The 11,974-nt window shown below is 43.5% G+C and overlaps 1 protein-coding gene across 3 annotated transcripts in view; it reads right to left on the reverse strand.

The window, feature by feature from the left end:
• LAMP2 (lysosomal associated membrane protein 2) overlaps nt 1-11,729 on the reverse strand; it is a 38,312-nt gene extending 26,583 nt beyond the window's left edge. For all 3 annotated transcript variants that reach the window (XM_042241660.2, XM_004022350.6, XM_004022351.5), the window contains exons 1-3: nt 11,559-11,729; nt 1,421-1,539; nt 528-750 (exon numbers count right to left, since the gene is read on the reverse strand). In XM_042241660.2, coding sequence (XP_042097594.1) covers nt 528-750; nt 1,421-1,539; nt 11,559-11,622 — 406 coding nt within the window. In that variant the 5' untranslated portion in view covers nt 11,623-11,729. The remainder of the gene's footprint in view (nt 1-527; nt 751-1,420; nt 1,540-11,558) is intronic.
• Between the last annotated feature and the right edge of the window lie 245 nt (nt 11,730-11,974).

Here is an 11,974-nt window from a genome sequence, read left to right on the forward strand (position 1 = left end):
TTCGAAGATGAAGTTTTTCTGCTGGTCTCAGGTTATTAAACTTGTACCCATTTAAAATAGTTATCAGTAAAGGATTTTCACATTCATTCAACACTTATTGACTGCCCACTATTGAATGAAGTAAATAATAGTAGTTATGTGCCACAGACACATAAGTTCAACAGACTTTGGTTCAAACACCAGCTTACCACTTACCAGCCTGTGTGACCTTTGGGAAAGATATCTAATCTCATCAGGCCTGCAAAGCTGAGATGACATCTACTTCCCAGAGTTGCTGTTAAGGCTTAAGTGAGATGCTGCTGGCAACATACTTAGAGTACTACACAGTACACAGCAAAGCGTCAAGCAATGACATCAAACATCCTCACTGTGTCAAATACTATGCTGTGCAAGAAAATCCAAAGACAGGACATTTCCATTCCAATTAGGGAGACAGACATGCATAAGCATGGCCTTTTAATTATTCACATTGTTCATTATTAATGAAAAGCAAGAGAACACAAACGCAATCCAGTTCTTAAGGTTACCTTTTTCCTTCGCATCAGGAAATGTTGCGTTATCATTAGTGTCGTAGGAAAATGAGATGCTGTCGACTAAGTAAGTAGATGTAGATGATGCCTCTTTTGTAAAATTCACAATCCAGGAAAAACCAGACCCAAACTGCACTGCTATTTTAGGACCATTTTGGTCATCCCCACAAACGCTTCCATTGTAGGCTGCAGCATCAAAGTCTGAAATGGTTACAGTTTTCTAAAAGAAAAAGACATCTGGGGCTTAGTCCCAAACAGGCAGCAATGAGAACAAGCATTTCCACCGTGAGTGCCACTATGAAGTTGATATCACACCCCACTAGCCATCCTGGCCCGTCTATGCTGACGGGTTTCCGATTCTTTAACTACACACCAGTCCTTCTGGACAAATTCACATATGTCTAAAAACAAAAGGAAAACCAGTCTGAAGTTCAGCTATTGACTTAAAAAAATATATATCAGGCTGTAAGCAGGCAGGATCTCAACCAAAAGAAATAAGGCAAAAAGGATTGAGAGGATAAACCCACCTCCACCCAAAGGAGACTTTAATAGCGAGCTATTTAAAAAAGCTTTGATGTTAGTTCATGTTAAAAAATTATAGAAGTAGTTAGAACTGAAACACCATAGTCTTCAGATCACTGTCCCTTAACCAACTCCAAAAAGCCTCCAAAGAACTGATGAATTAAAATATTCATTCCTAAATAAAAAAATTCACTCCAAAACTAAATACAATATGTTCAAATGTACATGCTAAATAAAATAGCTCCACAAAATGTACATGGTGTTAGTTAACATGAAATTAAATTTGTATAAATGAATGCAAAGGATTAAAAAAACAGAATACATTTAAATTCCTACTATAAAACCCAAAGAAAAATAAAAGCACTTACATTATGCTTGTCTGTGGTCTCATAGCGTATTGTGAAATTCATCTGCCATTTTGCATAAAGGCAAGTGGCTTTTGATGAATCTGTCAAATTAAGTTCCAATGCATAAGACGAGACAGTGCCTAGATTAAAAACAATAAGATTTTTAAATTGGACTACAAAAACATATATAAAAGTAAGCTCTATTCACCCCTAAAGTTCAATCTAATAATCATTTCCACACTCTGTGCCTTGCTAGTTTTAGGCAATTATTACTTATTAAGACTTTTGTTTTTTTTAGGTAAATGAGGTGACGGGGAAATGCGGAAGTGGTGTTTTCTCAAACCAGCTGGTGCAACCTTCTCTATAAAAATAATGATAGCTCTGATTTCTGCGATCTTGGTGCTTTAAATCCTGTCAAACTACATGACCTATGACACTGAGAAGTCTTGGCAAACCTTTTTATTCTGATGTAAAAATGTGGGCCAGGTCTAAGCATGTGTATCTCGTGATCAAAGGAAGCGTATTGCAAAGGTCGTTAGATCCACAAGCAAAAAGTTAATTTTTATAAACACAACGTTCATCATTTCAGTTTCATTTTAAAACCCAATCGATTAGAAAGCCTAATTCATCTTTTGACGTGGACTCAAAGTCCCTTCCTCCATTCTCAACCTGCTACCTCTGTTTTTTTAGCAGAGAAACCTTTCAGGGACAGAAAAGCTTTGGGGATTTTCAGCTACCTTGACTCTGATCTTCTACAGTAGGTTAAATGGAGAGCCCAAGGACTCAAAACACGATATGCCAGAAAACACACCAGCAGCATAAACGATGGACCACCATCTAGGGATTTTCTTCACTGTCTCACCAAGGGGTGCACTGTTTCCTGTTGAGATAGCTGTACAGCCTTGAATGATACCCAAGCATGCCAGCGTCCCCTACAAGTGGGGACACGCTCTAGACTATAGAGAATCAAGTCCCGAAAGGAATACCAAGAAGGCGTGCCTCAGCAACAGCTTTCAAGCTGTACACAAAGCCCGCGTCATGCTCTGGAGACCAAGCTGCCTCGCCAAGCCTGAATCTGATATGTCTAAGCTCGTGGTCACTGACAATGCCTAAATGTACTGGCTACCGGCTCCAAAAGACCTGTGAGGCCTAAGTAGGTTTTACAGCCATTCTTTTCTCAGAACAATCCGGAATGGAGCTACCATCACTGATCCAAGGCTACCCTGCAGTGGTGTTGAGAACTGCAGCTCTGAATTCTGATCAGCTGGAACACATTCTCTTGGTCTGTTTAAAGTCCCCCATTTTAACATATTCTCCTTGTATTCAAAGTATTCAAGACTTCCCTAGGGGTGCAGTGGCTCAGAATCTGCCTGCCAGTGCAGGGGACATGGGTTTGATCCCTGGTCTGGAAAGATCCCACATGCTGCGGGACCACTAAGCCCATGTGCCACAGTTACTGAAGCCTGCGAGCCCTAGGAACGGTGCTCTGCAACCAGAGATGCCACCACAATGAGAAGCCCGAGCAACTAGAGAGTAGCCCCCACTCATTGCAAAGCCCACACAAAACACAAAAGACCCAGCACAGCCAAAAATACAATTAAAAAAAAATTCTTTGTTGATTCTGAATAAACTCATTAAAAAAAAAAACAAAACATTCAAAACCATCAGAAACAACCAAAAAAGCCTGCCATGTGTTAATCATTTTCTTTCCAAAGATATTAGACTAGCAAACAAAACCGTGTGAAAAAGCACTCAGTATCAAAGGATCAGTATCAAGGGTGGAGGACTCGGCTGTCTGGAACAGAAGGCAAAGGCAGTTGTCTGTATTTGCCGCTACATCAACATCAAAACGACAGAGGATGAGATGGTTGGATGGCATCACCGACTCGATGGACATCAGTCTGTCTGTATGTCCATCGAGTCAGAGCAAGCTCCAGGAGTTGGTGATGGATTTTTTTTTTTTTTTTTGGGTGATGGGTGTTTTGGATCTGTCGAGTTTGAGGTGACAGGCATTGAGTAAAAGTGGCAGCTGGGGGTGGAAGAAGACCTCTGAAAGCACAGTTCTCCCAGGGAGCTGGGTTGTGAAGTCAGAAGACAGAATGTGCTGGGCCCTTGGGTAGGTGGATAGGCTGTTTTGATGTTAGTTTTGATGTCAGTTGCTCAGTTGTGTCCGACTCTTTGCGACCCCATGGACTGCAGCACACCAGGCTTCCCTGTCCATCACCAAACTCATTCCCCCTTTCTCAGCCTCACTGGCTTGAAAGGAAAGGCAGCACCCTGTACAGTCACTCAGGCTCAAAATGTTTTGGGAACTGGCTCCTCCTTCATTCTTTGTTGAGTCTTGATTTTTTTTTCCTTCTGATTCCCTCTGAAATCCAATCTCTGCCTTTAATTTCTACTCCAACTCCACCAACACACCCCTAACTTACTACAGATGCCTCCTAGCAGCCCCTAGAGGTGTTGTCAGATGAATGGTCCTTAAACATCTCTTCCTCTCAGGATACTGTCTTGTTCAAAACCTTTTACGGGCTCCAAAATACCCATCCTAGAATTTAATGCCTCTGCCTGACTTTCAAAGTAACCTTTAATCTTGTCCCACCCTATTCCTTCAACTTCTTTCAAGGCCATGTTCCCAGAACACACCCTTCAATCCAGCTGAACTTGTTCCACTGGACCCATTCGCCGCGCTCTAGTCAACCTCTGTCCCAGGCTTCTACCGTTCCTAACATCTGAAATAGACTTGTTTACCTGGGAGGGGATTTCACTATTTCTGGCTGTCCCAAAATCTACAACACCCCCGCCCTTTTTTTGAAAACAATTTCTGGCCGATACCACGCCCCCCCCCCCCCACTGTAACAGCTAAAAATGTGGCAGGGGCCAGCCAGCAGGGCAAGTTGCTGCTTAATACTTGGCGGCGGCAGTGCAGCTCAGTGGCATGAGTTTGAACACTAAACTTGGCTTAAATTCTGAGTAATCCACTGTACCTTTCTTCCAACGTGAGTTTTTTTTTTAATGTGTGATGTGTAACATACATACAGAAAAGTGTATAAAGCATACATACAGAAGGGATTTCAAGTGCATAAAGTATGCAGCTTGAAGCATTTTCACAAACTGAACCCACTTGTGTCAGGACGCAGAACATTCTAAGTGCTCCCTCGAAAGTTCCCTCACTTCCCCCTTCCAGTTACCAATTCCCTTCCAAGGGCAGCCAACAACCTGACTTCTAACAAAGAGCACAGTTTACTTTTGCCTGTTGTTCAACCTGATGTAAATGAAATCATTCACTATGCTCTCTTTTGTATCTGGCTTCTTTCATGCAACACTATGTCTTTTGAGATTCACCCATGGTGTTGAGCATAATCGCGGTCTGTCATTTCTAATTCTGTATCTACATACAGCCTTCCTGCATTAGGTCAGTACTCCACTGCATGTCTATGCTACTTCTTGTGGACATTGGCAAGAGTTTCCAGTTTTGTTCTATTACAAATGGACGCATCAGTGAACACAGGTGTGTGTTGTGTGTCTATTGGGTATATGTTTAGGAATGAAACTGCAGGGTCTAAGGGTATGCACATGTCCCAATATCCTTTTAAGAAATTCCTTTTCTGCTTAAAAATTGATGAGATTTAATTTCTGTTGTTTACAATAAAGAACCCAGGCTGATAGGCTGTCCATTTTTCAGCCACCATTCTCTCCTTAAAGATTTCCTGACTATAACAGCCCTCAAGGGGCAGTCATAGTGCATATTGCCACACTTCCATATATTTTATACTACCCTGAATTATTCAGTTAGTTTATGCCTGTAAATCCTGTCTCCTCTATTACTGTAAGCTCCAAAACAACAGTTTTCAACTGTAACTTTGCAACAAACTGATATGCCAGGGTAAATTATAATATACAGCAAATAAATTGTTAGCTAATAAAAAAGTACCAAAGACCGTGAATGAATGATATACACGAATAGATTCAAGATTCGCTTTTGATAAGGTCTCTGCTACTCATTTGAATTCTAATATTCTCCCTTAGGCAGATGATCTTATCTATGCACAGCCCCTAGGAGTGTGTCTTTTTTATGAATGTCATCCATCACAGGTGTCAGGGAAGGGGAGACTATATCTATTACTTTCCTCTATCTCCCACCATCCCTAGTAGTGCTGAATATATTAGATTGTCAATAAATACTGATTGATTATATCCAGGTGAAAATACGATGCAATCAGGACCTGGAACACAGCTTAATCTAATTACAGGAAGTCTAAGCCTTCACCTCTTCCAAATCATGAACCCAACCCATCAGTCTTCTGGATACTCCCCTCAACCCCTATGTCGGTTTTTCGCAATACATTTTGACATGGATTCAAGCTAGGAATAATGCTTTTCCCAGAAGTTTATAGTTGAAACATTTACATTTTGGTTAAAAAAAATCTTCAGCAAGCCACTTGCATTCTATCGAAGTGTCTGATTTTAGACTGCTAAGTCGCTTCAGTCGCGTCCGACTCTGTGTGACCCCATAGACGGCAGCCCACCAGGCTCCCCCATTTCTGGGACTCTCCAGGCAAGAACACTGGAGTGGGTTGCCATTTCCTTCTCCAATGCATGAAAGTGGAAAGTCAAAGTGAAGTCGTTCAGTCGTATCTGACTCTTAGCGACCCCATGGACTGCAGCCTACCAGGCTCCTCTGTCCATGGGATTTTTCCAGGCAAGAGTACTGGAGTGGGGTGCCATTGCCTTCTCCAGATTTTAGACTAGCCAACCATTTTTGTCTAAAAGGCCTTATGACATTAAAAAACACAGCTGAATATATCCTAGAGTGTGTAATTATAGACCTGAGCTTACTCTCCAAAGGGGCTGGGGGCGGGGAGGCAAAATCAACTTTCCCAAATGCAAATATCCTCTTGTTTCCAAAGAAATCCTTTATAGGTTCTTTTAGGACTCTGGTCTCTAAGCATGACACACAGCAAAAAGTGGCTAGGTTTTCCTAAGTCTTTTCGATCCAAAGTGTGATTGAAAAATATACATTTGTAAACAATATGGGGGTGGGGTGGGAACATCATAATAGTGGTAAAACAAAACCAATAAAAAACAATTATCTAAGAGGCAATAGTATAATGAGACAATTAAAGAGATCCATCACTGGAGCTGAAGAGCTAGAATTCAAATCAGGCAGTCCAATTTAAACACTGGTTGTGAGATTCTGGACAAGTTAACGTTGCTAAGAATTGTACAGTGTATTTCTCTAACACATTCTTTGAAAGCACGAGAGCCCTTCAGAGCTAAGAGACCTCTGCCATGCAAGTTAGAGATTCCAACAAAAGTTTCTTTTTCCCTTTTAAGAAACACAGCACCTAAAGGGATCCCTTCCCAAATTTTCAGTATGTCTACTTTCACTGTATTAAGTGATGGACTCTTGTCCTCAAACTCTGATATCAATTCAGAATGAGGTTGAGCAAAGGATCTTAAAAACAAAAACACGAAAAAAAATCAGGACATAGGCACACAGCATCTATTTACACTTTGTTTTCAACGCATAGGTTTGCTGAGTCAACCAAGTCAAATCAACTGTTCCTCAATTCCTAATGTAAGTACAATTACCACGTGGTAGTAGTTCCTGATACCCTGGATTCTGGTAAATCTCTTAAAAATTAAAAAAAAATAGATTTCAAGCTATGAAATATTTTTTTAAGGTCAGAGAGTGGGTAAGGAAATAAAAGATTTCCATTCAACTAATGGAAAGTGCTTATTGCTGAGTGGTGTTGGGCAGACCTCCAGAATTCTTTTTCAATGCACAGCAGGATACCAACAAGTACTTATAAAGTACACTTTTGGAGCTGATGGGATCTCTGATCACTTTAATCTGAAATTATGATCGAAATGCTTTCATCACTACAGGAGGAAGAGCAGTCTTCTTGCACCAAGGATCACTGAATTCAGCTATAATGCTGTGAAATAATCCTTCATCACAAATTCCACTCAAGGATATCGTGGAAGAAACCTGTACTCACGGGAAATATGTGAATATCTATAAATCCTATCAGATGTGATAACCAATGACCAATAATAAGCCTGTCCTTTCGAGTATCTTTATTAAAACTAGAATAATTTCAGGAAAACGGTGAAACCAAAGTTATCAGTGGTAAGGCTACAGAAAAATCTCAGTGCTTACTTTCTCATTTTTTCAATCACCTCCAAGAGAGAGAAACTGGTTCTTTGTGAAAATCTTATTTATTCTCCTCATCTAGGATGTTCTGGTTCCCCAGGTGAACCTTCACTACCGCTTAGGTTTATGCGAAAGGATATAGGTAAGATGGGGCTTCCCTGGTGGCCTAGCGGTAAAGAATCCTGCCAACGCAGGAGACGCGTTCAGTCCCTGGGTTGGAAAGATACCCTGGAGCTGGAGAGAAATGGCAACCCACTCCAGCATTCTTATCTGGAAATCCCCTGGACAGAGAAGCCTGGCAGGCTACAATCCATGGGTCGAAAAAAGAGTCAGACACAACTTTGCGAGTGAACAACAGGTAAGATACCAGCATTATTATACGGGATTATACTTTAATCAGTTGGTTTATAATCATTTGTACAGCTTAGCACTGATCTTAAAGTTCTTGCAAAGCCCAATGTAAGGTTTACAGAAGAAAAAGGTAACCAACTTAATCTAGTTCACCGATGTCTCCCCAGCACTCACCAACAAAGACCTTCAACAAAAGCCTACTGAGTTAACCCCGTGCCCCCCGGCCCTGTGCCAGGGAGGCAATAGGAAGTTAGCAGTACAGCAGACAGTCTCCACTCAGAGACTAAATCCACAGAGACTTCCCTAGTACTGGGGGAGGGGGGGTTGCTGGGGGGAGGGGGAATAAAAGGGTGGAAAACAGGCTAGCCTAATAACCTAGGCATTTGGACAAGACAGGACTGACTCCTATTCCTCCAAATAAGTCACTTGGGCTGGCCTCCTTCAAGTCTCTGCTCAAATGTCACCCAACAACAAAGGCCTCTGACCACAAATGTCAAAGAGGGTTAACCCCACCACTCCCTTCCTACCGGCTGCTGCTGGCTCTTCTTCCTCACATCCTGCCTCATTGCCTTTACCTGTTTATTGCACTCTGTAAACTCTATTCTTGACCTGAGGGGCTGTCTTCCCCCACTAAGAGGTAAGCTCCCTGAGAGCAGGAACCTGACCGTCTTCTCCATTGCTCTATCGACCCCTTTTGCCTAGTGGCTTCCATCAACAACTGTGGGAAGGAGAAACTCCTCTACCAGTGAAATACACACTTGGGAAATTTCTATCAGGTTTTTCCCCACCCAGAATAGCCTCCACCCTATAAAAACCAGAAGTCAGACTAGTTATGGGAATCAGTAACCACGGAACTCTGAAATCTATAATGTCACAGGGGAAACATAAGCAATGATGCTAGGAAAAGTTTTTCATCCACTACTCTCTAACGCCTCTAGGTAGCTTTTCTTCAGATGTTCTCTAGGCAGGTCAATTCATTCCAATAAATACTAGCATAATTTAATCTTTGTGAAAAAGGCCAATACACAGGCTCTGAGAATTCCTTTCTATACTTACTCTAAAGCAGCTATTTTTAAAGAGCTACCTGGTAGAGCTGGGAGAGAGTTATAAAGTTACCAAGTGAAACCAGTGCACTACCAGTTAATGAGGTCATAAATCCAGGAACAAATCCTCCTCCCTGGGACCCTCTGCAGTGCTCAGAACAGTGTGAATTTCACAGCAGATACTTTATTGACTTTCCAAAAAACTATTATTGGTATCCACTTTGATATATAAAGGTAAGGTGCAAAATCCACCAAGCAACTGAAGAATTGCTAAATTCTTAAACACACACAGGAGTTTGAAAATCTTCCAAGAGGATGTTAGTCCCAAACAATAAATGGCAAACTAGCAGATGAGCTGATGCTTTTTTTTAATGTGCTTCTTTTCTCCTGTTTATTTTCTGCAATGAGCAAGTACTGCTTTTGTAAAAAGAGCACACAAAAAAGCTTTCATTAAAAGGAAAAAAAATGACAAGCAAGCCAACAAGACAATGAATTTTTCCCCCTTTCTCTGAACAATAAAAGTGTTGTTTGTGCTGATCCAATTGGCAGAGAACTACTGATTACCAGATGCCTTGGTCAGATGTGTTCTAGTCACTGATAAGGTGCTTCTCACTGTAAACAATCCTCTCATAGGGTCATTTGGCCTCCCTAAGTGCTTCACAGAGGAGTCAAGGCTGCACATTACATTTGAGCAAAGCTCCGTGGCCCCTTTCAAAAGGGCTAGAGGCTTTCCTGCACTAAATGCACAGCTAGATTCCCTTCTGGCATCAGGGCCCCTTTACTCTCTTATCCACTGAGGACCTCAAAGGGCTTTGTTTATGTGACTTATATCCATTGTTACTTGCTGTACTAGAAATTAAAACTAAAAAAAAAGGACTAAAACACGTCAGACCCATGAGGGTGGTGATGTCATCACACATTCTATAGCTTCTGGAAAACTCCACCGTACTGAGGAGCGGATGAGTGTGAAAAAGACAAATATCTTAATTTCAGTCTGGAAATAGTTTTCATCTGACAGGAACTTCCCCCCACCCCACCCCCAAAGATCCTTAAGAATCACTGGTCGATCCAGACCCCTTCCAACGCCACAGCTTTGGAGCCAGACTCCTCATCCTTTGGCACTCCTGACATTCTGAGATGGGTCATTCCTTATTGGGCGGGGGGGAGGGTGTGTGTGTGCTGTCCTGTGCCTTGTGGGATGTTTAGACGCACCACTGCCCTCTTCCCACTAGATGCCAAAAGCAATCCCCAGTGATAACAACCCAAAATGTCTCCAGACATTGCTAAATGCCTCTTGGGTGAGAATCCACCATTCCACGTGTTGACTTTATTCTTCTACTGAAATGTCAATTACAAAATGTGTGCCTCTCACTGCCCTTCCCCAGCCCCTAATGTATCTATTTCTTCTCTATTTCCATCTGAGTCTGCCCCTTCTGGTCTTTTATTAGGTCACAAACGGCAAGAATCAGGTAGTAACAAGCTCAGAATTTATCAGGACAGGAAGAAAATTCTGGTCAAAGTTCACCTTTCAGGTAGTTAAAGGCCTCGGGGACCTAAAGCGTTCTGGTCGGGGGGTGGGGGTGGGGCACGGGGCGCTCACAGCGCCAGGAGCCAGCCAGCCAGCCATTCTTAGGACCTAGTAAAAACCCGATCCTTAGAAAATGACCTGCCCTCCTCCTCCTCCTCGGAAAACCAGGCGGTAACAGGCCAGTTGTGTGAGAGAGAAGAAAAGGAGCTTCTGAACGTAAAGTGGCAGTGTACAAGACTCAGATACACCACCCGCAAAACCTCAATATCTGAGGACCTTTTTTTAATCAGTCTAGCTGGAAGGAAGTAATAAAACTGGTTTTAAAAAAATAAACAACTATGTCCTCAGCACTTCCAAGTCAGATATTCACTCCCCACCGAAGTTGGTATTCACCCGTTTTAGTCTCCAGAGATTGGGTACATCGAAGTTTTCTCGTCTGGAAATTGCCCCAGCCACCGTAGCTCCCCCTTCCCCATCAACACTCCAAGTACCAAACCCCAATTTATCTCTCTAGAACCACCCCTCCTCCACAGCGTTAAACTCCTGCCCCAACAAGCCTCTTATTGCTCCTCAGAATCTCCCCCTATCTGTCCCCCACCCCCCTTAACCCAAGCTTCTCCACGCAGGCAGTCCCCTTCCCTCCTCAGTTTCCTCTCCCGCCCCACAGGTTCCCACCATCTTCAAAACTCTTCCTTGATCCTAGGACCAGGACTCTAATTGTCCGTGCCACCCCAGAGACCGCACGTACCGCCCTCCCACGCTCACCTCTCCTTAGCATCGCCCCCAAGTTACTCTTTCCACCCCCAGTGCTCCACTCCTCACTCTTCCCTGCCTACTCCCTCGGCGTCCACCCCCACCCCTTGCTCTTTTTTATTCTCATGGGCCCTTGTCCCTCGCCATCCCTCAGTCGGGCCTTCGCTAGGTCACTGCTCATCACCTCGGGCCAAGCGCCAACGCCCAGTGTCTGTCATTCAGCCTCTCAACCCCCTCCCCTCCGGACCAGTCTTTCAGGTTACTGCCTCTGAACTGGGAGCCCCGGGCCCAGGATCAGGGACTAAGAAGAAGGGCCCGACAACTCACCCAGGACGAGGCAGAAGAGAAGGAACCCACAGCCCGGAACCGGGGCGAGGCGGAAGCACACCATGATCCCGGAGAGCAGGCGGCGGCGACAAGAGCAGCGACAGCAGGGAAAAGGCTCGCTGAAACCTGATAGGAGCGCTGATGACCACCGACCACAACGCTGCAAAAGCCAGGACTCGGCGCTTTCAGCGCGGGTCATAAGACCAGGGGCGGGGCTCTTTCTTGCCTTCAGCCAATCTGCGCGCTTGAAAGAGGCCCTAGGGGTGGTGATGCTTGGGCCCAGTGGGCGGGGTGACCACGCCCTGGCTTTTTGGTTCACAGTCATTTTTATGCTCCTAAGAGATGCGCGCGGACGGCCCTTTCTGAGGTTTTTTAAGGAGAGACGAACTTTTTTTGGGGGTGTAGCTAGTATAGAT

This window comes from Ovis aries, chromosome X (genome assembly GCF_016772045.2).
Source record: "Ovis aries strain OAR_USU_Benz2616 breed Rambouillet chromosome X, ARS-UI_Ramb_v3.0, whole genome shotgun sequence".
In the NCBI taxonomy this organism is placed as follows: Eukaryota; Metazoa; Chordata; class Mammalia; order Artiodactyla; family Bovidae; genus Ovis; species Ovis aries.